The 25,589-nt window shown below is 46.9% G+C and overlaps 1 protein-coding gene and 1 long non-coding RNA gene across 6 annotated transcripts in view; one reads left to right on the top strand and one right to left on the bottom strand.

Moving 5' to 3' along the window:
- SLC7A1 (solute carrier family 7 member 1) overlaps positions 1 to 25,551 on the bottom strand; it is a 49,660-nt gene extending 24,109 nt beyond the window's left edge. The window contains exons 1-2 of one of the 5 annotated variants that reach the window (XM_075742088.1): positions 25,406 to 25,551; positions 2,935 to 3,318 (exon numbers count right to left, since the gene is read on the bottom strand). In XM_075742088.1, the coding sequence (XP_075598203.1) occupies positions 2,935 to 3,304 (370 nt within the window). In that variant the 5' untranslated portion in view covers positions 3,305 to 3,318; positions 25,406 to 25,551. Of the gene's footprint in view, positions 1 to 2,934; positions 3,319 to 15,254; positions 15,402 to 20,118; positions 20,569 to 23,152; positions 23,413 to 25,405 lie in introns of those variants that run through there. The other 4 variants (XM_075742087.1, XM_075742086.1, XM_075742090.1 and 1 more) reach the window with 4 other exon arrangements.
- LOC142599914 (uncharacterized) overlaps positions 24,898 to 25,589 on the top strand; it is a 41,414-nt gene continuing 40,722 nt past the window's right edge. Inside the window, exon 1 of the long non-coding RNA XR_012833380.1 lies at positions 24,898 to 25,200. This is a non-coding gene — a long non-coding RNA (uncharacterized LOC142599914). The remainder of the gene's footprint in view (positions 25,201 to 25,589) is intronic.

The raw sequence follows: 25,589 nt of genomic DNA, 5'->3' as shown, positions 1-25,589 counted from the left end.
ATGTCCCAGCTCCGCACCTGCCATCGTGTCAAACAACGTCCCTGCTCACCCGCAGCTAATCCTGCTGCAGCAGCAGCGGCGGGCAGCACCTGCGGCAAAGCTGGGAACACTCACCGCCCCCATCCAGCTTCGCAAGGGTATAAAAGTAAGTTGCAGAACAGACCTGTTTGGAGACTCTTCTGTTCACTGAGACAGCGAAGTGCACAGTGTGAATGCGTTTGAGGAGGTGGGACATCAGTGCCATCAATTTAATCTTAAAAAACTCCAAAAGTTATTCTATACCACATTACAATTTTTCAGCCTAACTTTGGCATGATTTGAGGGAAGAGACTTTCTTCAGTGCTATTTTTTTTCTCCTGGCTCTAATATTTCATGTTCTAGGACAGGAACAACCAGCTCCTGCATGCGTTACATTAGATGCCAGTTGCTTGGATGCTCCTTCCATGTAACTATCAGCTGTTTATCCTGAACTTTCTGTAACCAACAGCCTTGAGGGAGTGGGGGGAAATCTGACATTCTTCCAACATGGCAAACACCTGGATAATATCTTACTGTTGCTAGAGTGCACAGTGCAAAGACATTTGGCTTGTATCCAGAACTTATGATTTCTGGGTCAGCACGACCTGTCCTCTCCCAGGAGAGCCACTGAGCTCAGGTGCAGGGCTCACTGCAGGAACAGGTACAGGCTAAGGAGGTCACCACGTGCCCCAGGAAACCCCAGCAGCAGCTACTCGCCAGGGATGCTGTTAATCATTATAATTACCAGCTCCCACCGGCTTCCAGTTCCCAAAATGCCTCCCACAATCCGCACAGTTCCCCAAGCCCAGAAGAAAGTTCACACCAGATCCTGGTCCTGGACACCTTCTTTCTACTGTCTAGACCACGTCTGATCAGATGCACACACATTTTTGCTTGTCACCCACCTCCAAGACCCCACACCAGTCTTCCCCCAAGCCAAGTCACTTCAATTAATTACGAGCTGTTGGCCACCCATCCCGGAAACCCAGGATTTCTTTTTCCACCCCCACAGGACTTTCTGAACGGATGTCTGAGAACCTCAGTGTGAAAACACCAAGTGGGCCCACCCCCCTGACAGATGCAAGCTCCCACCACCCCGCCTGGTTTCAGTGGCACTGCTTTGCATCTTCTGCCACACAACTGAGAAAAAAATTGGCCTTCTGCCCCTCTCAACCCCCCCGGCTCTGAACTGCAGCGTGTGCCAAAGTATCTTTCTCCTCCACACCCCTGAAGCTGCTGGGAGTTGTCCTTGCTGACAAGAGGGGCAATTAGCACGGGGAGAAAGGCTGGGTAAGATAAGGAAGAGAGACTTGCTACAGCTTACATCCTCCCCAAGTAGTTTTTCCAGCTTAGCCACCCTTCCTCCCAAATTATGAGTAAGCCAGTTGCAAATACGCATTTTTGTCACAGGAGTGAATTAAAAGTAATAAAACGGTGTTTGAACCCATTTGTGGATAGTATCTACTTATTTTTTACTGAATTTTCTGCCTTGTGATAATACACTGAGCAGCCAACGCTGAAGTAAAAACTGAGGCAGTGGTTCAAAAAGCCATTATGAGGACAAAAAAAAAAAATAAATCTCAGAAATACCAGCCTCACCCCAGATCCTGGGAGTGTAACATTCAGTATGTAAATCTTTTCATCGTACATTTGCAGAATCAGGTTTTGGGACAGCATCCGCAGCTATGTCAGTCATTTTGGTGGTCCAGTATCATGGTGGGAAGGGCCACATCACTAACTAGATGAGGAGCGTGGAGGAGACTATTTATCATTACCTTTCTGGAACAGAAGATAAATCACCAGGAAGTCTGTTCAATTTTTCTATGTGCAGCCTAAGCAGAATCCATTTTAGAAGTCTGGAGGAAATTATATGCTTACTTTTTTTAAAAAACTATTTTTATCCCCTCCTTGCAGTGAACCTGATTCATAAAAGAACCGCAGGACTCAGATTTCCTAAGGAGATGAGTTTAATTGGCTCTGGCTTTTCATCCTCTCATTTCTTATTAAAAAAAAAAAAGAGGGGGGGAGGAGAAAGAGGAGGGAGAGGTTTCAGGTAGCACACAAAGCAGAGTCAGTACCATCTCAGACAAGCAGCTGCTACGTCACTATATCGTTCATGATACGATCTTACCCTCCCCAGCACCATAGGAACTAATCTCCAAGGTAACACACATCCCATAAAATGCATTTTAAAAAAAAACAACCTTTAATAATTTAGCATAACATCGGTTTTCATTTTAACTATTAAGTCTTCGCTCTCAACTGGCACGTTGGTTGCAGCCTTAATTACAGGCATGATGACAAGCAGCATGCCCAGAATGTGCTTGAAAAGACATGAATCCTTAATTAGCAAATGTGGCTTAGTTTTAACCTATCAGCTGAGTTGTACACTGCATGCTCTGAGCTTGATCCAAGGCCTCTCCGAGTGGGAGTCAAGGGCTTAGAAGGGATTTAGTTTGGATGTTTCAGAGACTGTGAACCTGCAGATCACCCTAGGCTTAATCCTGCAGCCATTCACAAGACAAAACTCCAATCTCCAGATACTTTAAACAGGTCCCAAAGAGACTGGGAATTAATCCTTGATCAGCCGGGAATACAGATGTGGCTGTGTAAAAGCATCCTTCAGTCAGCAGCTTCTTTCTCGGCAGAGGGGACACGCTTTTGCGTGCAGCAGCCAGAGGATGCCAAAGGGATGATGTGGAGATTCAGAGGAGGTCACGCAGCAATAATTCAGCTTCAGGACAAACTCTCAGCCCACAGCACACCACTCACCTCGCTGGCTGACAGGAGCCACCCACAACGCACCCCTCAGATGAGTCCTGAAATCCTCGGTGAGTGCAAGAGTGCAGCATCTTACAAATTAGGCTGCCATCCTGGACTAAAGCTAGGGTCTCGCAGCGCACCCACCATACTTACCGATAACATAGGAGAGGATTAAATTCCATCCTGTGATGAAAGCCCACAGCTCGCCCACAGTCACGTAGCTGTAGAGATAAGCTGATCCCGTCTTAGGAACTCGAGCACCGAATTCTCCATAGCAGAGTCCGGCCAGCACTGAAGCCAAGGCAGCAATCAAGAAGGAGATAACGATAGCAGGTCCCGCGTTTTCCCGTGCCACGGCTCCAGCCAGTACATAGACACCTGCACCCAAAGTGCTGCCTACACCCAGAGCCACTAAGTCAAATGTGTTGAGGCATCGCGAAAGCCGACTGTCTTCTCGAGTGCAGTCCACATTTTTCCGGCGAAGAAGCTGGTTTCCAAAATTCATAATTTTCTGACACTCCATCTTTGTGTTTGGGCCTGCAAGAAAGATGCTGCCATCATTACCTGGACCAGGATACCCCCCTGAAACAGCATCAGTGCACAGGTGCACTGCTACAGCCCTGTTACATTTCGACAAATGAATCTTCCCACTTTCCACCTTTTTATATGGCAAAATGTCTCCTTCGGTGTTTTACCTAGGCTTAGCACAGGGAATTAAAACAGACAAAACCAAAGCATTTTCTACTTCCCTCTCCCAGTCACGCTGCAGAGAGACGCGGCACTCCACCCCAGCTCCTACCCCACTCCACGACCACCCAGTCCACAGACAAGTCGTCAAGCCAAAAATGCAAAGCCTGTCTTTCAGCTTTCAGAGCGGTTTTCCTGGGCTGGTAATTAAAAATAAGACCGACATATATAGAGAGGCATACTTTTATATATATATATATATATATGTATTTTTAAGTTTCGGGGTGAACTACGAAGTGAGCATTACATCTCAGAATAAGGCACCACACGTGCTCCTCTCCCTAGAGCACAAAACGGCCATGTGCCGCAGCCAGTGACACCATTTGCAGTCAAACAGACCCGCTGGGGCATTTCTCCTCTCTAAGCTCCAGCTCCAGCCACAGGCAGCAGCACAGACTGCTGCTGCCTACAACCATGCAGGCTGAAAGAGATAAAATTTAGGAAAAAGGACATGCAGAATCAAGTTTTATTAAACTTGGTTAAGCTGAAGCAAAGGCTCAAGCTATTTTGCCTTTGCAAAAAGTGAAGTGAGGGCACAGTGGGGCTCCCTGAACTGCAGGACGAGGGTGTTTAATGAAATCATGGGGCAGGGTTTCCAGCCGTGGTCCCATTTCAGCAATTGCACCATTCCTGCGTATGGACCTGCTGGCATGGCCAAACAGTGGTGTGCAGCAGCTTCAACGTGTGAGCAGCTCAGGTGCAGCTCCCCTGCAAGGTTTATGTCCTTGGACACAGGTCGGGTATGGAAGTTTTGTCTTACTCTTTCTGAGTACCTGTCCCTGATCCTCCTCTTCCGAACGTTGCTCCCACTGGCTGCAGCCATTTTCCTCAGCCCACACTCTGCCATCCCCCCCTTCATCCCAGCACCATCATTCAGAATTTGGCAGCTGGATAATATGATCCTCTCCACAGCTAGCATGTTTCCGTAGGACCTGCTGGATTACTCCTAATTCATATACACAGAAAAAACACGTACTGAAATAAAGCAATGTTGGGGGAGCTGTAACAAGGCACAGGCCTCCAGCGCAGGAAGTCCAACACTTCTGACAAGCACCAAGAAGCTCTGAATGTCCCCACGGAGCCACACTCCAACCAAAGACCATAGGCAACCTAAGTCAGGCCAACATTGCTGGCATTGACAACAACCTACCATGCTTCTACAGATTTGGCTCCAGGCACCAAAATCACTACTATAAGACCTGCATTCAACTATTTAATGCCCATTAGCATTTCTGCTCTGAGCGTAAGAGTACTTTGAAAGTGAATATCCAAGTTGTCCCCATTTACCACGCTTTGGTTCAGACTGCAGAGAGCTTGTGGAGTGCACAAACCCAATACTACCAAGATGAACCTAAACCCGAGGAGGCTGCAGGGGCATACGTAACACACCCCAACAACTGATGGGTGCTCAGCCTGCAGGAACAGCTACTCCAGGATAACCTTCCCTGTAAGATGTGTCATGCAGACACCAGATTCTCAGCAGCAACCGTTTTCCTCTGCAAATCTACAGGCTGTCTGGATACAGCCTACGAGGATGAAGGGCATCTTCCACCTCAGACTGCATCCTGTAGCTCCAAGAAGCCCTAGCCTGACATCCGTGCTGCACCGCTAAGCCCAGCTTCGGCAGCAGGGCTTTCAAATGCTTCTTCATTAATTATGGAAAAGGAGAAAGGTTCTTCTATTTAGATGCAATGCTGGACTGAGGCATTAACTTTCCAATGAATAGTACCTTGTATACCAGTAATGGAACAGCAGTATGCATTGCGCACTAACATCAACAGTATATTGAGAATAATGTGTAGGCAAAAATTTTGCTAAATGCAATTTACAGTATGGTCAAGTGAGATTGGTACTTCATCAGCTGCGGCTAAAACCCAGTGTAAAAGGTGGGAAGATACATGCTAAGAAACTTAATTGAGTCAGCTATTAAATCCAATGCTTCAATTTTGTCACCACAGCATCAACTACAAAATCAAAAATCCTCTTCATTTTTCCAAGACACCAGTCGTAAACCCTGGCTTAAATCCCTTTCTCTTGGCCTTATGCTAACTCCCCTACTATGAGAAAGTAATTACAACTGCAGGAACCAGGCTGAGGATTTACAAGTCCCACCATGTCAGGAATTGTCTCATCCACCAACAGCTCTCAAACACACCCCCGAGGGACACGGATGCACACTAATGGAGAAAGGCAAGCCTCAGCCCAATCTAACAAAACTCTCACTTGGTGAACCGTGGAAAGTCCCAACGCACACACTGAGAAAACTATTTTCTTCCTTCAGAAGGAAGACAGACTTGTTTTCCTAAGTACGTTCATATGTCAATTTGCTCACACAGTCTCCTTCCCACTTGAACCTTTCCCTAATCCATGTCAGCCAGGATTGATTGTTTTCAGCTAGATACCTGCCCACCTCCCCAAAAGCAGGGACAGGGCAGTCTCAAACTTTGAACTGGGGTAAGATGACATCAAGAGCACTGCACTGGAGCATCCCCTATGAATTTCGTTGCTTTCTGGGACAACACAAGTCCTAGGCTTTGCTTAACCCCACCAGAGTGATGCAGAGATCCTACTGATGCCTGCATCCTACAAAGACCACAGCCATGGGGCTAACTCATCCACCCTGCCCAGCAGTGGTGGTGGTGGTGGTTGACACTCAGTCTGCAGCTCCAGGAAATGGGGAGGATCTCAGTACTATGCACCACAAAAAAAATGCTACAGAAGATACAAAACAAGCCCTTCAAAACAAAACAAAGAAATCCTTGCCATAAACTGCAGCCAACTATGAGCAAGGTACCCACAGGAGATGTGTTAATGGATTTATTTTCCAAAGTTAAAATCAAGACCAGTTTGACTCAGAACCAAACCGGATTTCAAGATAAACACGGGTTTATTCTGCAGCACAGAAACATCAAGAAATGCCAAAGGACCAGTGAAAAACAGTTTACTTCTTGCTAAGTCAATATTTTTCGCAATGTTTAGACATTCAGTGGCCTGAATAGAGGAGCTAGACACAACACAGAAGAATATGGGAGAGTCCCAGCTGAGACTATTAATAAAGACAGAAAATGGAAAGGAGGTGGAAAGACAGCCTAGCTCAACGAGAAGCTGAGCGATGAGCTAGGGAGGTCTGCAGAGATGCAGAGCCCCTGGGCAGGCCCAGATGAACCCCTGAGGCTGAGCTGGACCAACCATAGGGGAATACTGGAGAAGCTCAGAGGAGATCTTCCTGAAACGTTTCACCCTGGGTGAGGCTACAGCTCCAGGCCTCCCCAAATCCCAGTGACTTAGGCATTGTTTTGTGTTCCTCAGGGTTTGCTCCTCTGAGTTAAGATCAACCTTGTTGAGTATGCTGAGTTTCATCCTAGAAGGTGCTGAACATTTCTTACATGGAAAATCAAGGTGAGGGAGGAGGGTATCTTGCAGGGTTGGACCATGTAATGTGCAGAAGGAAAAGGTTTGTGATGTGTACTCACTCATCAACACGTGAGTTTCTACAATGGGAGCAGGGCTAACCCTAAAAGCTAGGTGCCACTAATGATACGCTTGCTTGCAGTGTGTAAGTAACCTACTATCCCCATACACTGCACAAAGCTGCAAGGAGGATGTGCTCTGTGGTGAACAAAAGCAAAAGGCAGAGGTCAGGCTGTGCAGCCTGATATTGTCTTTTGTCTAAGTGCCTCCAGGTGGAGGTGGACCCTGGTTCCCCACAGATGAGAGCCATTCTCTGTCCTCCTTCTACTACCACTGACACACAAGGAGCTGCGGATGCTAAATCTCTTCCAGGATTTGGCTCAAGGCCTCTGCTTTAAAAACATACTGCCTAACAATAACGGTAGAGCTTTTATTTCCTACCTAGCCATTTAACTTAAATTTAACTAAACCTGGTGTCTTGCAAAACGAACATGACTCAGTGTTCCCAAACCAAGGGGAGTTTTATCTCTGCATTGAAAATGAAGGCAGATTTGGTACCCGATGCCCTCCCTTGCCCCACACACCACAACAAATCACTTCTTGGGCACTAACAGGGCTGGGGAGGCGCAACATCCCTAGGAGAGAAACAGCCCCTTGCTGCATGGATGGAGGATCAGGGCATCAGCTTGGCAAGGTTTTTGGCAGCAGGGGAATGTAGGATTTATTTATTAATTAAAAATAAATAAATCTAGTGAATTATTTGAAGCTTATATAACTCAAGAGTATGTCACAATAAACATTTCAAAATTGTTTCAGGTTGAAGCTCCCTCAGGCATACCTACAGGTGTTCACAGCTGTACTATGCTTTTCGTGGATAACTTGTTATTATATAATTTCTAGAAGGGTTATTTAATTATGACAGACTTAGAAATTAAGGCCAAGATCCTGCAGTTGGCTTAATGCCAGTGGACAGTGCTCTTCTGGCTGATCGCAAGATCAAAATATCAACTTTGTCCTGCCCCAAAAGCATCACAATGTCTGAGTGTCTCTTGTGAATAAAATACCTCTTGTGGCTTGCAGATAACAGATGGGGAGCTGGGCGCAGGGCACAGTACGTGCACTGCAGCCATCTTCTGCATCTCTTGCACGCAGCGCTGTCCTTCATCTCACAGAAGGCTGATCACCATCCTAAGCATCTCTCACATGTTTTTGTTGCTTTTGAAACAGCAGATACCAAAACAACATTTCACTTTCAATTATATTCACTGTAGCTTGGCAAAGAGACCTTCAATAAAGACAAGTGGGATTTTTTTCAGGAGAACAATCTTGGTAGGATGTAGTGCAGAGGCCATTACACCTCTGCCCAAAACCTTTCCTCTGATATCATTTGATATCTTTGCAATTGTATCAAAGGGTGATTTTGGCAGAGATTATGATTTTTCCCTCCTTAGAAGTTGGATCCAGCTGTGATCTTCCTTTCTGAAACAGCCGTTCTTGCCTTTGAAGTGAGGAAATGTGTTCTGGGCTGGTTCCTCTCACTCCCACTCCCAATCGTACTTGAAACGATAAGTCTTTTTTTGAATGTACGGTCAGTACTCCTGTGGCATAATGGAAGTCCTAATCACACAAAACAATATAAATTATCCCAGAAATGTTACCAGGTGGTACATAACCACCTTCAAGTTGAGGAAACTTGATCCGAATGAACGTAGAATAGCTTTGTTCTCCACACATCTAGTTGTCACCACTGCTCTACCTACGGTTTCTCCGATGACGAACACTGACCCGCAAGCCCCGGCCGCTCAGACCATAGGTAGGAAATGGCTTCATCCCAAGGCTCTGGGCACCTCCACATTTCAGCAGGAGCCCAGGGCTTTGAGAGCAGTGGGAAGCAATGACCCACCTAGATAACCTAGAAGGGTGGACCCTGGGGCAGGGGCCACATCCTTAGGTGAAATCCTGTCCCACTGAAGTCAATGGGAAAGCTCCCACCGACTTCAATAGGGGACAAATTCCACCCACTGCTACTGGTCCTTGTCTTTTATTTACATGGCATTTTATGTTTGTTACTTTTGTTCCCTGTCCAAATTCTTGTGCCTTGACTGTATTGTATTTTCAAATAAAATACAATATTCTTCCTCCTCTTATCTAATAGTTAAGATACCTATTATTATCAGGTTGATAGATTTCCTTCCCCATTAACAACATTTTAAAAAGGGACACTCTTCAAAACAATCCCATAAGAAAACAAGCAATCTTGCATCTGGTTAACAGCAAAAAGTAAACCATAACAAACATCTGTCCGGCCAAACATAAAACACCATGTGTAAAAATAAGCTGACAGGGCACCATTTTACATAAGCAGTACTATAACTTCCTAAACAATTACAATTTGTTTCAGCTTCTGGAAACCACTCCTTATCTATTTCAAGGCCTTGCTGCTCCTGAGAATTTTCTTCTCCAATTTGCAGGACAGCATAAAATTAAAGTCGATTATGCATAACAAGGAGTTTTCTACTAAGGAAAGAAGAAAACCCAAGCCTGACCCTACTGCAGATCCAATGAACTCCCCAAGCACCTCCTCAGAGGAAGCACAAGCAGAAATCCCCACTCAACGTTGTCCCCTATACGCTTATATTCATTTTGAAACACGTGGAAGCCTCTACTGCCATCAGTACCCTTCTCTCACAGCAGCGATATCCTGCGGACTGTCTTATTTTTCCTCAGCATCCTTTCGGTCTTCAACAAATGTATCCCCCGTCCAGTTGTACCATCACTGCTACTAGTCTGCAGAACAAAGCACTTGTGCTTACGCCACACTGGTATGTTTGGCAAATAACATGGAATGGGCTTGGCCCTCTATTTTTAATTGAAACACGGGTCAGCTCCCTGCACAAGCATGTAGTGATAATGCCAACTTTTTGATCAACGCACAGGTAACAAAGCCATTTGGGAGCCCTTTCCCAGAAGACTGACTTTGCTACTGCCATCCCCAAGGCAGCATCATTCACAGAGAAATTCTATGCAGAAAAAGAAAAGGTGGAAAACCTCAATTCCTATTATTGCCATTAGTATTACAGATATTTTTAGGGTGTCAGATTTGACTGAAGAGCCCTGGATGCAACGAGGTTATGTTGTAAGGGACCAAACCAGAACCACTGAGTGCTTTTTGAACCATCGTTCAGAAACACGCTGAGGAAAGTCAACAGTCACCAAGGCCCAGATGTGATCCATTACAGGATAAGGCAGGAATTGTGTCAGATATGTCCTTCCAAAATGTCTTGCCTTGGAAAATCTCCAATGTTTTGTTACATTACTCCGCAAAAAGTGACGGAGCAGAGACAAGACAGCTACTGCAGATGCCGAGCTTTCCCCACAAACATTTGAACTCACAACTGAGAAACGGAAGCAAAGGACGTGGCGGCAGACCCGGAGTTGTGTCTGGCTGTGTCCCCAAAGCTGCTGCAGGCATCGCCAGCAGAGGACACACTTGGGACAAGTGCCGAGAACCAACTCAGAAGCTGTGGTCGCGGCCACTCATAGATGCCATTCATAGATGCCTGCCACCAGCAAAAAGGCTGATGAAAATAAAGGCATGACCATGTGTTAGTGTTGTGTGAAGCTGCAAGATATCCCAACATGGCAGGGGTAATGGCTAGGAGGCCAGTTCAAAAGCCACCAAAGTAACTGCAAATGTTTGCATTGTTTTCACCATGTATAAAGGGATGCTGTTGTGCTGAAGTATTTTAACCAGGAAAGTCTTGCCCATGTGCTGTTAAACTGTTCCCTTCTTGATTGTCATAATTTTATTTTTTATTTTTGACATGTGTGCATATGTATGCAGATATCTCAATAGACATTACAGAAATGTAATTACATCAGTGTATACATATGGATACTAAATGCTACATTCTTTGCCAATTCTGTCATTAAAAACCAAGATCAGCCACCAGCAAGGCATCTGCTACTCAAAAGAAGGAAGTCATCCAGTTAAACATAAACTCTAACTCACACTAACCAGAGATAACAACACACACTTCGGTGTGCAGAGTACACAAAACACAATCCTAATCACCTGCCTAAAGACACACTGCCTCTAAGAAGGGGGGACCATATTACTCTCCTCTGTTGAGCAAAGCCACTTTAACAGCATGAGCGAGGTGTTGCTGGGGGACCAGTCCGCTGTCACAGATGGCTGGGGATGGCGCAGGTTTCTGTTCCTCAAGCTCCCGAGCATTAGGGACATGTCTAAGGGAGCATCTCCCACTCTTCTCCAGGCATCTCACAGTGCTGGAGAACTTCTTCCATCAGAAAATGAATGGTGAGGTGCTCACTCTAATCCCTACACTGTCCGCTTACCAGCAGTCAGCTACTGAATGGGGCACACGAAGTCCTGCTGGACATGAAGAAGGTGCTGGTGCTCCAGTATCACCTCAGGAGGATAGCAGGGTGCTGCAGCTCACCCGCCTGCTTTCCAAACTGTCACAGCTACTGGCTGTACCAACGTCAGAAATTCCTCTCCCATCCCAGGACAACTTCTGAGATGGTAAAGACTGTCCTCTTCCCCAAGTCCAGACAAGTCTCAAGTTCCCCAAAATGTCAAAGCAGGAAAACTTCAGTATTTTGCCTCAATACCTGCAGAAAACTTGATGTCAGTTACTTGTGATGGCACATGAAACCCGTTCTGAAATGAGTAGTGATTTTGGATCAAAATAAAGGAGGAAGCTTTCTGCTCTTAAAAGTCCCAAGGAGAATGCTTCAACGCCCCAGAACTCAAGCTTCACATTCTCCAAAATGGAAGTTTCAGTGACGCCCATTCTTTTCCACAAAGCTTCAGCTGTGATTAACATCAAAGGCAACACGGTAAGCCATTCAACAGGTAAAAGGTCGGACAGAGATCAATTGCCCTCCTTGGCTACTGCAGAAACACACAACGTATTAGGCTTAATTTGCAGAGGGGAATTTGACCTTACGATCGCTTTCCAATGGCGGGCACAATGAAAGGCTGGAACAGGATATGAGATAAGAGTTGCCACCACCCAAGTGTTGCAGGAACAGGTTAGAGAAATACCTGTTAGACACAAACTGGATATAGTGCATCCTGCCTCAAAGCAGGGAAGACTCAGGTGCAGCCAGACAGCATGTTTGTTTTGGCAGGGTTAAACCATGGAACCAGATGTTTCTTTCCCCAGGCTACTGCGTATCACCCCTGTAGCTCTACCAGAATAACCATCTGGGGAATCATGCAGCAAACAGCATCATGGAAACAAACCCAATGCTGTGCCTACAAACGACTGGGTGGCAAGACAGCAGCTGAGGCAGAGGAGAGGGATGGGACACTTTCCAGGACCAATTCCCACCTGAGAAGTACCATCCAGCAAAAGGTGCCTTCAGTGCTCTCAGCCCTTTTAGCCCGCACCTCGGACTTCAGCCGGAGAGGATCCTCTGGCAGCTCAAAACAGCACCCAGCTGTTTGGAGGAGGACAATGCTGCGTGTGCCATCCACAAGTCCGCAGGGATCAAAAAGTTAAGGAGATGTCTTCCTGCCTAGCCGATAAAAGGCGTCACACCTCTCTCATTACATGAATCACTATTTTCTGATGAAAAAACTTCTAATTGAAAAGTCTCCCACCAGCTCTAGTACAGTCTCCTCAAACAGTTCCTCAGCATGGCTTCAAATTACACTTTGCAAGAAAATTGCTCGATTTAACTCCCACAATTTGTCATAAAACCCAAGGGGATCTCCACTGATAATTAGACTTGCCAAATGAAAGCCTGAGACAGATAGCCAGGGATCTACTCAAAGTGACACACTGTTCGAAATCTGCCAGAGATTCAGCCTTGGTATCAAGCAGGAAAAAAAAAAAAGCTCTGGGAATGAATATTAAGTGAACTTCTGTCGTCTTAAACCCAGATAAAATGAAGACAGAGCTTTGCTTAACTAAAATGCCTGGCCATGCCATTCAGCTTGCTCCAGTCATGGCCCTTGGACAACAGTCCTTGGAAGAAGGTGGGAAATGTCCTTTAGGTGATAAGGAAGGAAGTTAGACAGAGACAGAAGTTGGTTTGTTATTAAAACAGTAGTGGGGAAACAAACAAATAAAAAATGAAGAGCCCCAACCTTCATACAGAACAACAAACACCATCCTGCACAACCGTGGGAGACATCCGATGAGACAGACAGAACCAAGGAAGGAAGGAAGGAGAAGACTTCCCTGAACACCATCATTTCACCAGGAGGAACGGCACAGCTGAGTGGGGATTTTCAGGTGTACACAAGGGGCAGATCAAAGGTGGGTGTAAATGAGTGGGTTTTGGTACATCTCTGAGCAGCCAGGAGCAGGTGGAAGCCAGCAGGTAGCTCATGGTGAGCAACGGCAGCTCCAGCTGGAGGCAGAGCCATGTGGCAGCAGCAGATCCCCATCACCCCTGCCCAGCAGCCCACAGGCACCCTGCCCGAGCGACATGCTGGACCATGGACCAGGGTTTGGTCACCCCCATGGACCAGCATGTCTGCAGGTCAGATGTTTCTCAAACAGGCACACTGGCTTATCACCATCCTGCTGTCCCAATTAAAAACTTTCTCCACTACCATAACAAGTACTGACTCGAAGCAAAGGAACCCTTTCCTTTAGTGGGAAGGCAGGAACAGTGTTTCTGTGCAAGAGGTGGAAGAGTTCGAAGATCTTTTTTAGAGGAAATGCTCTGTAACAAACTTTGGGGGAATTGCTCACACAAGGGAGAGCTCAGCCTACACTGGACACGCAGCCGTTCATGGACGAGGGGGAGCAGAAATCATACGTGGCCGAGTCACAGGGCTCCCTGTGCTTTACGCCAAGATGGCTCTCGGCTTCAGAGAAAGGTTTCACTATCCTTGGGTATCTGCAAATTAAGTGTTCAAGGTCAGGCTGGATGAAGCTTTTGAGCAATCTGATCTAGTGAAAGATGTCCCTGCCCATGGCTGAGAGGTTGGAGTATGAGCTTTAAAGGTCCCTTCCAACACAAACCATCCTATTCTATGATTCTATAAAATGTCATATTTATGCTACATCACTCCTTAAGGCTTATGCAATCAAAATAAATTAATTAGAATATGTTGCCATTAATCCAGAAGTTTTTTCCGCTGATTTGGAGGCCATTCTCAAGGTCCTGACCCACGCAGACTTTCAAGTCAGACCTGGCAGCTCTGCACCGTGATGTGGTTGTAGGGTAGTGACTCAACATAGCAAAAAAAAATTTAAAAAGCCTTCCCTTTTCTGAAGAAACTGAGGTTAATTTCTCATGAAGTAAGTCAACTGCATTCCAAAATATATTACAACCTTCTGAGGGCAATTCTGTGACTACGGACCTAATACAAAAGCTTCCTGCGAATATGATTTAGCCAAAGAGAAGCCTAGTGTGAAAGGAGCTAAAATGTTTGCTTTTAGATGCAGTATTCCCACATTCCAGCCATAATTCAAGGGCTGGGGAGGGATCAGCTCCTTCTGAGCCCCACATGCTTGTCTGTGCAGGCACAAACAAGCACTTCACACACTCCTTACTTAGCTGGTGTGTGTAGCCACAGACTCCCCCGCAGCCGAGAGGATGCTGCTTGTCTGCAGTTTCAGGGGTAGCTCTTGACAACTTCCTAGCAGACAAGAAATTCCCACTGGAGAGCTCTTCAGGAAGACCTTCCCCTGAGACACATGCCCTGGCGCACAGCGGGTTAAAAGCAAAGACTGAATGCTACCGTCCGATCAAATCAGTACTGTCGCTTCACAACATGCTCCACTGTCCGGAGTCACTCAGTGCCGAAGGAGCCAATGACACAACTTTAAGGGGACATCGATGCCCCGGCCGCCTGGGAACAGGACGAGGAGCGGAGCATCTCGCAGGAGGAAGCCCTAGCTGAGGCAGTCTGGGCAGCCCAAACCAAGGCAGAGGGGGACACTGAGTGCTGATGGTGCAGCCGTGCTTCCAGCGTAACCAGGATATGGCGATGTCCCAGCTCCCTGACGGTTAATGACCCACCCCCTGCCAGTCCATGACACATGCCTCACTAGGGACCACTGTTTTGGGATGGGAATTGGGCTGGGCAGGGCAGCAGTGGAGCCCAGCTGCCAGGACTACAGGATGTGTCCACATCAGCATAGTCTAGACAGACACCCACAGCAAAACAGGAGCCAAGGACAGTGCAAAGAGGTGGAGCAGAGGAGGTAAAGCAGGGAGTTGTGTGAAAGAAAAAGAGAAGGGAGGTGATAAAAGCCACCTGCCACCCCACATTTGAGGCAGGCAGTAACCCCACTCCACAAGTGGAGCCAGCACACCACACTCACCTCCTGGTCACTGAGGAAGCACCGCTTCTCCAGCCGTCCCTCACCGTGGCAGGGTTGTGGGCACACACTTCTCACCTGAGATCAAAACATCCTGGCCACGACTGCCCACCCTGGCTCTCCCAGCTCAGCCAGCACCACTACCTGTGCTGCCTCCAGGCTTGCAACAAGGTGCTCGCATTGCATCATCTTCCCACCTTCCTCCCCTTCCCAGGCACTGCCCTCCGCAATATTCCCAGCCATCATGAGCAGACAGGGCAGCTAAAAACAGCCTAGTATTTAGGAATAGCAACGATGCAGAGTTTGATATTTTTTGCAAACACTACAAGTGGTTTCCATGGCAGCTTCGCCCACAGACTTGCCTGCTTGCTGTTAAAACTTCATGCTGCACAAGTCGCCTGCTTACGTTTCAGTGTTTGACCCAATCCTGCCCGGCTCTGCAGTTTTTCAGTCCCATATACCACCAGAGCTAGTAAAATCCCCTATTCAAAAAAGCAGGAGCACCCAATTAATAAAAACAGGCATATGAAATGGGATTACTGGTCTGACTGTGGGGGAAAAAAAAAGATCAGTCTCAGAGCTGTTTTGCAAAGAATCCCACAAGCCGTAAAGAATTTGCAGCTCCTAAGCGCTGACAGATTTACAACAAAATGCCCCTGAAAACTGCATCCATTTCAGGCATTTGAGTCTAAAGTAAGTACAGAGCATGGCAAACAATTACAAGGGTGACGTTTGACCAGTCTGACTACAGGGTAACCAACTGCTCCTGTTTTCACACAGGGATATCAGAATCCAGTTTTGATATTCTACCCAAATAAATCTTATCAGAAAGGAGGCACAACACTGATGTGGAATTACACAGCCAGGTAGGTGTGGAGTGTGTTTGCTTTGGGTAAATGCTCTTTTTTTAGCCACGAGCTCACTGCTCAGCTCTCCCCTGCTCCTCAACTTCTACACTGCAGGAGGAAAGACATGAAGTCGATGCCCAGGCTGCACCCCCAGGTTTGATACGGGACCAGCAGAGCCTCCTGGCCCCCCGTGATTTGTTGCAGCACGCGGAGGGGAACGGGAAGATTACAATGTCAGATATGCAGGTAGCTGGCAGCGCTCGGGGTTAAGTCGGTGTGGCTAAAGACGCTGTTGTCTAAGGGGAGTTTTGCTTCTAACCCAAATGTTCAAGGCTGCATGGCTGCTGATGGGGAAGGGCTGAGGAAAAGCAATGTCCAAGCACAGCCTGTTTCTTATTTATCTCAGACTCTTTCTCAAAGTATGACAAAAGGCTTCCCACTCCTGCCTGGGATGGAATCAAGACTTGCTGAAGGTTGGGTTCTTTCCCCCAAAAAAGCAAAAGCAAAGATGACACCCACCAGACGAACTGGGAATCAGACCACAAGCTGTGCATTTTGCGTCTCGCTGCTGACGATGCCATGCAGAGGGACCCTGCCCCCCCTCAGTGCGGGGGCTCCACACTGGCCAGCTGGAAGAGGGATTTGTGCAAAAAGCTCATAACTCTCACTAATGGATGTGATAGCTGGGGGAGCAGCGAGAGCAGCGACAATGCAGAGGTACACACATAGGTAAGAAATGCATAAGGCTAGCAGGTTTGGCTGGAGCCAAGCAGTGAGGATGCTACAAAACACAGTGTGGACTCAGCCCCCTATTTTGCACAAGGAGAGGCATTACCTTATAGCCAGCCTTACAGTTTGTTCTGCCATCTGTGCAGCAGAAAGCCAGCTCTCAACTCACACATCTCCATGAAGGGAGCTTGTTCTGGCTTGCTCGGAAGCACGAGTCAACTTACAGGAGAGATTAACTCCCATGAGCAAAAAACATATTTGCATATACTTGTCATTCAATCCCATCAGCCTAACAGTTGTAGGCTAAAATCTTACTCAGATTTCTAATTTTATTGGAATTGTCATCTGCACCTCCCTGCCTTTTAGGCAGAAGCCTGGTCTGCCCCCAAACCCTGCACCTGGAACCCAGTCATAGGGATAAGGGAAGCCACCCAGTACATAGTCCTGTCGAGGGAAGTTATACAGCTATCCTTAAAAATTATTGTGTCCCTATCGGCAAAAGTATCATGTTTGGAGTAAGCATGCACTTTTTATTGGGATAAAAATTACTAATACTATTCAGTGTGCTAATACATTTTAAAAACCTTACTATATTTTTCCACATCATCATTCCAGCATCAAAGGAAATCACTCTTAATTATATTTATAGGGCTGGGGGGGAAGTACGCAGAGAGACCTAAATACAACAATCTCTGAGAGGTGTTTCATTATACATTTCAACATGCTTCTCCAGCACGTACAGTGCCATCTCTCCCCAAGTCATTCATCTAGAGCAAGAAACTTTGAAGTATAATAAGCTCTGCTGCTGCTAGGCTTTTTAAGCGACAGCAGGAAGGAAACAAACTACTGGCTGTAAATATTCTCCTTAGTTCCACTGCACTGGGACTTGGGGGAAGAAACAAACCAAAAAAAAAAGGGTGATTTTAAAGCAAAACAACTATTAAACAAATGATAATTAGCATTTTCCCCCAAGGGTCTGAACAGCAGCATAAAAAGCAAAGAGCTGCTGTTGTGCTTTTGATAATGCCCTGCACCATGCTGTTCTGCTCTCCAGGTATTTCCTGCGAAGGAAAAAGCAGGTTCAAAAGTACTCTAACATCTGCAGTGGTTTATCTGGAGCAGCCAAAGCACAACAGTGGGCCTCATCACTTACGCAAGTTTCCTTGAAGGATATCCTTGTGTTTCTACACATGCCAACCAGGTTACGAGGGGTAGGATTCCTCTCAACTAGCTTTAGCCAACTCCAAAACAGATGTCTGGGCTTAGGGCATCATCTCGCCCCTCTCTGTAACCAATCTCTGTAACCAACAGGCAGAGACAGGCACCTCCAAGTATAAATTTATCCCTTCAGAGGAGAGATGAGAGGAATGACCCTCCAGAGAATCCTGCCTTCCCCAGCTACTGCAGGGCTCTAGCAGACTCCTGTGAAAACTCCACCAGGAACTGAGACTGCTTCTCAAGACAGAAAACAGACTGACTTAACCTACAGCCAGCAGAAGCAAAAATTCCTCAACGGAGTTTGACCTGTCTTTCTGTGTCTTTCAGTTAATAGAAAGATGTAAAAGTCTCTGAACGGTCTTTGGGGCTTTAGCAACTCAGAAGTCTGCTTCCCCCACAAGAACAATGACTCCTCCTAACGCTTGTGTTCCTCAAAAATAAGAGGGTTTTCTGGACAAAGCTTTGGATTTTAAAACTGCCCAAGCACTGATCCCAGCACCTTCAGAGCAAAGCATAAATCTGCTCTTCTCCAGTTGCTTAACTGTTATGCTTTTCACTCCATTGCTTGTGTTGGTACCTTTCCTGAACTGAAGAGATGCTAGAGGCCAAATTCCCACTCTAATCTCACAGAAGTTCTCATTTCCAAAATCCCAACAAACACCTATTGTTTTTCTCCTCCAAGATGTGGCACCTCCACCCTAATCTGTTATACAGCTGCTGACTTTTGAATGTTGAACTTTCTTCTTGCTGAGGGTGCCAGAACATTTTGCTCCTTTCTTCCAGCAGATTGCAGCCAAGAAGGTCCTGTCTGATGCACCAACCGTATGGCACCTTTGCACTTCAAACCTGTATCAGCCAAGTTCAGGCAGCGATTGGAAGACAGACTTTTAAAAACCTGGTTTGATCACTTCCTTTCTATACAGCATCCATGTGTATACCTTTATTCAGTGGGTTGCTAAAACAGTGGTGGACAAGTTAGTCAAGCCCTCAGTTACAGGACATCTTTTTTTCTATGGTGACAATTATATATTCATTGTCAATAACAGCTACATAACTCTTATTGCAAATAACTTGCAAAAAAACCCTTCTGTTGCTGCTCTAGGTAAAGCAAAAAAGCAGAGGGGTTGATTCTACTGTATTTTCCTTAACGGCTTGCTCTCAGCTTTCAGAAGCTATAAGCACACAAACCAGTCTGATGCACAGACTGTCACTGCAAAGTGAAACAAAGAATAAAAATCTTCACAGGGCCTATGTTACAGGTCACCCTGTTTTGTGAACTTTTTGGAAGGCAAAGAACAAATAGCGCAGCATGCAGCAGCATCCTTTGCTTGGGAATTATCTCACATGGGTCATTAAACAGCTGTCAGGCAGCATGCAATCCCCAGTGGAGTTTAATCAGCAACCTAAGAATGAAAGACTATATTCTGGTTACCTGAGCCAACTAAACCCCTCCGGAATATTTTCTAAAGATACATCACATTATTTACTTTGCTAGCTGAAACTGCTTTATAAGAGAGTCACTTCAACAAAATCACCTAGTTCTACAAACTCATCAACAGTTTTTCCAACTACTTTATTTTAAGAATCTTTCACCTGATGAAGGCAAGCTGTTCTTCAGTTTAACAAAACAGTTCATTTATCAAATCACAGTAATTTCTTGCACAGTAAGTCTTCTCCTGCCACACACACATCCGAATAAACCTCCCACATTCCCAAATGAAACTACTACTAGTGTTACCAGTGGTCTGATTTTGTTACCGTTTATAGCTTGTACTTTTTTTCTTTTTTTCCTCCTTTCTTATTTTGTAGAATTGGTTTCGCTTACTGATTCCAGATTTCACAGGAGGGCCTTCTGTTCCCCCGCTATCCACAGAGTTGCACCACCTCCCAACCCCACTGCAGAGCCGGTTTGGCGAGGCAGCTCCTTCGGAAGCAAGTTCTCCCAAGCCCTGATCTCAGCATAAATTTCATTTACCCATAAAATTAAAAGGTGATTTTGCATAGTATTTCTTTTATGGCAAAGTGGCAGAAAACCACACCCCACAAATACCCCACAGCCAAAGCAAACTCACCTTTGCTTTACTCAAACCACTGCACCGACGTGGTCCACTGCAGACACGCAGAGCAGCACCGTATCAGTGCAGACACCCGTTTTCTTAGGGCTCCAAGTGCACCAGCTGCAGAGGTAAATGTCCCCAAATGCTTGGTACCACCTTCTACTTCCCAGATGTCATCAACCTCTCTGCTCTGTGCACAGAGCTATCTATGTGGCATCCCGGATCACTTCACTCTAACACTGCTAACTCGAGTTAGCAAATATTTTCTAGAGACACACAATAGTATTTACTTGCCAGCTGAAACTTCAAAGATGTAACCTAGCTGCTAACTCGAGCTAGCAAAGACCCACCACTGAAGCAGCCTGTGCTACCCTGCCTCGTCTGAGCTGAAACAAGTCAGAGGAGAGCTCTCACAAGTGTGTCAGTCAGAAAACTGGAGCAGCAATTGCCTCTGCCGCTGGGATGCCAGTGAGCTGCCGCCAGCAGTAAACTTCTCAATAGGCACAACTGCAGCCAGGGACGATGTGCATCTACCCTATAACTCAGTTCTTCTCACTGATACTCAAATACCTGGCAATGGAAGACAGTCGGGCTCACGCACAGCCAGGAATAATACAGGTCATGGCACACACAGCTATTTATTTTGAGAACACCTTCTCATTTGACAGAACAGGTTCCAGGAACAAATAAATGATCTGGTAGGGGGGATTTCAACCGTCTGCCTCAATTAGTACCAGGGACACCCCCTAGTTAAATAAGAAGCTCATTGTTCAATTATTTTTTTTCTTTTAGAACTCCAGAGTGGCTTGTAATAAACTTTCACAAGTGGATGACTGTCAAATAGCCACTAAATTTCAAGAAAAGCATAGCTCACTCAGCAAATAAGGACAGTAATTAAGTCCTCAAAACCTAAGGACACCAAGTAAAATCCTCATTCCTGTAATCTAAAAATTAAATGGGTGAATAAGATCTACAAGGAAATATAAAAACAAATGACAAGGATGTGGAAAATAATGAGGCAAGAGTGAATTGCGAAAGCTGTACAGCTCATAAAAGACAGCTGGGATATTTGTCTGGAAGTGTGGTGAAATGGAACCTCATCCCAGAAAAAGGCAGGAGAAAGAGGCGTAAGAAAATATAAAGCTAAATACTACCATTAGGTAGACAGTAATACATTTAGTATTTTAGTAAATATAGCAATCGTGTGGATTTCTCAGAAAAGGGGTCAAGACACGACATGGCAGGCACTGAGGAACAGGTTAGGTTTACAGGAAAATTTAATGAGGCATCCTGCTCAGCAAAGAAGCTGGTAGCACATTTTTTCCTATAGCAGTTACTGCAACTCCTGAACACACAAAAATTGCACCTCTGCGAAATACAGTTTTCTGTGCTGTTTTTCACTTTAGTAAAAAAACCCCCAGAAACTCGAAAATCTCACTATTTTATTTTGGAAACTCTTAAATAAGGCACTTCTGTACCAGATACCATTCACAGGATTTATGACCCACCACCTTGGTGGTCTCCAGCAGAGTCAGGGACCCTGGCAAGGGCAGCAGCTGCTGACCCACCACCGAGGGATGGTGGCTCTGGCCAGCGCTGCCAGGGCAAGCAGGGTCCCCAGGTTTCTACAAACTGCAGCAGGAAGGGGGGAGCCCCAGCTCCTGAACCCTGACACCCCCAAACTGTCCAGGAACCACAGGCAGTTGTCAGGAATCCCACAACTGGTGGGTAGTCACAGGGTAGGTGTTAGCCTCTACGTTTTGTTTGACGAATAGCATGCCTTTTTTTTTTTTTCTCTGTAGGTTCAAGTAGCCAGTGATATTGCAGCAACAGCACGATGGAAGGAGTGCTCAGATGCCAGAACAAGCCCACCCATAGTGCAAACAGCCACGACTCTTCCCAAAGACACTGAGGAATCCGAGAACCTCACAAGTTCATTGAGGTAAACACTTAGACATTTATAGTGCAGACTTTTACATCTGAGCTAATCCCCCAATGCCTCCTTTTATAGTCAGTGGAAAGCAGCTTTCAGGTCACAACTCATCTGCTTCAGCGTACTGGGCTGAGATGAATCACACTCCAGGAACGTCTAGCCCTTCCCTGGCTGACCGTAACGGGAGCCAGGGCTGACTACCTTGGACATAGATGTCTCCATTTGGCCAGATGAATGCTACCTTAAACACCATTCAGCACATGACAGATTTACAAGGATTTTGGCCCTAGGATAATGAAGGATGAGGATATAGCTGGTAATGGGAAAGAAAAGAAAAGGATACTGCCAAACACACTGACATAGATAACAGAGAAGATCCACCCTGGGTTACTAACTCTGGGTCGATACAGACTGGAGCCGACGCCAACCAACTCTGCCTAGAACCACCAAACTAGTTCTCCACGATTCTCCAGCCTCCCGGTTCCGCTGGTTAATGCCACTAGTTTCTCCACATACTCTTAAGTCAGCAGGACTTCTTAGCTCATCCTTCAGGAAAGGCAAAGGGGCTCTGTCACACCCTCATCTGCCCTATGGCACCACTGTGGCTCTGCCAATAACCTCACCAGGATGAGGCCAGTGTCCACTGGCCACATCTGCAGCCAAAGTAAATCACCCTCTCCCTGCCCCACACTTTTGGCATCATTAATACGGGCCAAGAAAAGAGAATTAAAGGCACTATATTATTTTCTACTCTTTGAAAGCTGGGATATAACTGGAAGTGACATTTCTGAAAGGCTGCTCAAGTCTCATTAACCTGTCATGGTGGATCAACCTTGAGGAACTTGGTAAATTAAAGGTGAACAAGAGGTAGTAGAGGCAGTAACTGTAACAAGAACCCTGCCCTCCTTCACTCAAACCGTATTTATCCCTGTCTTCTTTCCTGTCTGAGAAGCAGCAATGACCACCACACCTTTTTGCCCTCCCTCTTGCACAAACCAGACCATCAACTGCACTCAACGCCAGCTAGATTGGCACACATCAACTCTTGCTCGTCTGTCACATAACCTAAAGCGGAGACATAGAGCAGGCACAACACCGTATGGAGATGAACCCTACCTGAAATCTTGCGGTAGACTGCACAGGAAAAAGAAGAAAGAAAAAATAAAAAAAATAAAAAATGAGGGAATGACAAAGACATCAACAAAAATACAGCTGAGAGATGATTACTCTCACAGCTGGTTAGATTACAGAAAAGAGTTACGGGTTCCCTCTTTTATCTAAGCTAATTCCTTCTGTATAGCAAATCCTTCTCTCTCCACGTGGAGTGAAGAGCGTATTGCATATGTGCAATCACACGTCTCACCCACACTTGCAACTGAACTGCTTGAATTAGAAGCCTAGCTGGCCTCAGGTTTCCGCCACAGCCCACCCAAAACAAAGAGTGCCTACTGAATACATCTTCTCACTAATAAAAACAAGCCTACGAGCAGTGTGGCTCAAAACTTTACACATCCCAGGAAAATGGCATAAATCATGGACTAAACACCCAGCAGTCCTCGTGCTCAGGAAATGGGTTTATTGCAAAGCCATTTTGACTACCTAAACTATGCATGCGGTGAAGCAGTCAAGGTCTATCCCCTTCAAATCGCTCAAAATGCAAGACACTGAAAATACTTGAAAGCAAAATAACTTTTGAGAGCTGTGGCAATCAACGAGCTTGCTCCTTCTTTGTGCAGGTTCAGCACTTGCAGCTACGCAGCCTGTGCAATTACTCAGTCCATGTCTAAAAGACATTTCAGTTGCCTGCTGAAGGCAACAGAAGTCCACAGAGCACCTGACCAGAAACGCAAGTTTCTGCCTGTTCTCTCCAAGTGTCCATTGTATTTGCCTCTGACTGGGAGACAAGCAGAGACGTCCACACACCCCTGAGTGAAGAGCTTCAAGAGGCAGAGCTGTCCCACTGCAGAGGGTCCTGCGCGACACCTACACGCATGACCAGGTCTTCTCCACTTGCTGCCACGGCTTAGCAGAGCTCACAGAGACGGGCAGAGGGAGGCAGAGTGTCCAACTGGTTGTTGCTGAAGCATGAAGTTAATGGTTGTAAATGACCACACATGCCACACGCAGGTGGCAAAACCACTCAACTAAGACACAGCTAACTCAAAGCTGCAGCACCACGATCACCTCGGCTCTTCTGCCCAGACCCGCAACCTGTGAACTCTTTAGAGCTGCAACTGCCTTTTTGTCACGACTCTGTACAGCACTTACGACGACAACACCCTGCTCCAAAACTAAGGCTTCTAGCAGCCAACAACACAACTAATTAGCACTTCTGTACATAGTCCCAATCTTTCTGTCCAGCCTTATCTATATATAGAATCCCTCTTGAGGATTTTTAGCAGGTGTGTCCCATCCCCCCCCACACACACTTTTGCCCTGTCTGCCACAAACATTCACACATACTTATGCAAAAAAGAAGAAATCCATCTGTTAGTCAGGCCCGCTGCCTGTAAAATGCTGACAAACAAAATGGAAACAAGTCCCTGTCCTCATCACAGGAACAGGTTCAGGAACAGCAGACAGCAGTAACTCACAGGGTACGGGGCTGACTCGAGCGCTACGAACGATACATGCATTTTCGGTAATTTCTCAGTTTGAAAGAGAGAGCAAAGCACAGCATGCAAGTCACTCAGGAGCTCTCTTGGACATGGCAAGACCGACAGGGAACGGCCTAGGGTTTCTCCGTGACACCTGGGCCTTCACCTCCCGCCACAGCATGGTCTCTACAGCACTGCTCGTGTGGTAAAGCAAAAATAAGCAAGAAAACGAGTTATCTGGGAAACATGCATGCACTTCTACGAGTCTCCTAACTCTGCCCTGGCTTGCTGCTTGCTCTGGAAGAGGTGAAGAGTGGCTGGAGGCGGCAATGCCCACCTCCGCAGGGGCACACACTCCAGGAGCCGATGATGGCAGGTCCCATCCCCCCACCAAGCAAACGCCCTTCCCGCCGGGCGGGCGGCCCCGGCATTTTGGGGGATCCCTCCCTCAGCAGAGAGCCGGGAAATCGCCCCGCCAGCGCGGGGAGGGAGAGAAGCAGGGGGGGGAAGGGAGGGATGGCTCCCAGCAGCGCTCCGGGAGGGACCTGCCGGGGACCGCGGGTCCAAGTAAGTCACGGAGAGAAAACGCAGAGGCGGCTGTTTTGGCGGGAGGAGAGACGGTCGGGCCCCGGGAGCCCCCCGCGCCTCCCCGGTTGCATCATGCAAAATGGACGCTCCCGCGTGGAGCCGAGGCCGCCGCCGCCACCCGCCCGGCCCGCTCCGCCCCACACCCACCCGCCCGCCGTAGGGCAGCCCCGCGCCCCACACTCACCCGCGCCCCACCGAGGGGCAGCCCGACGCCGGCGGGCTCAGGCGGGAGGCGAGGCGGGCCACGGTAGCCCCGCACTCCCCGCCGCCGCCGCCGCGTTACACCTCCGGCGCGGGCTGCGCGGCCCCTCTTCCGCCGCCCGAATGAATGGGGACGCGGGCGTAAGAGCGAGGCCGCCCCCTCGGGG

The sequence above is a fragment of the Balearica regulorum genome, chromosome 1 (assembly GCF_011004875.1).
Source record: "Balearica regulorum gibbericeps isolate bBalReg1 chromosome 1, bBalReg1.pri, whole genome shotgun sequence".
NCBI classification, from domain to species: Eukaryota; Metazoa; Chordata; class Aves; order Gruiformes; family Gruidae; genus Balearica; species Balearica regulorum.
Note: the sequence above shows the minus strand (reverse complement) of the source record. Positions and strands in the feature narration are given on the sequence as shown.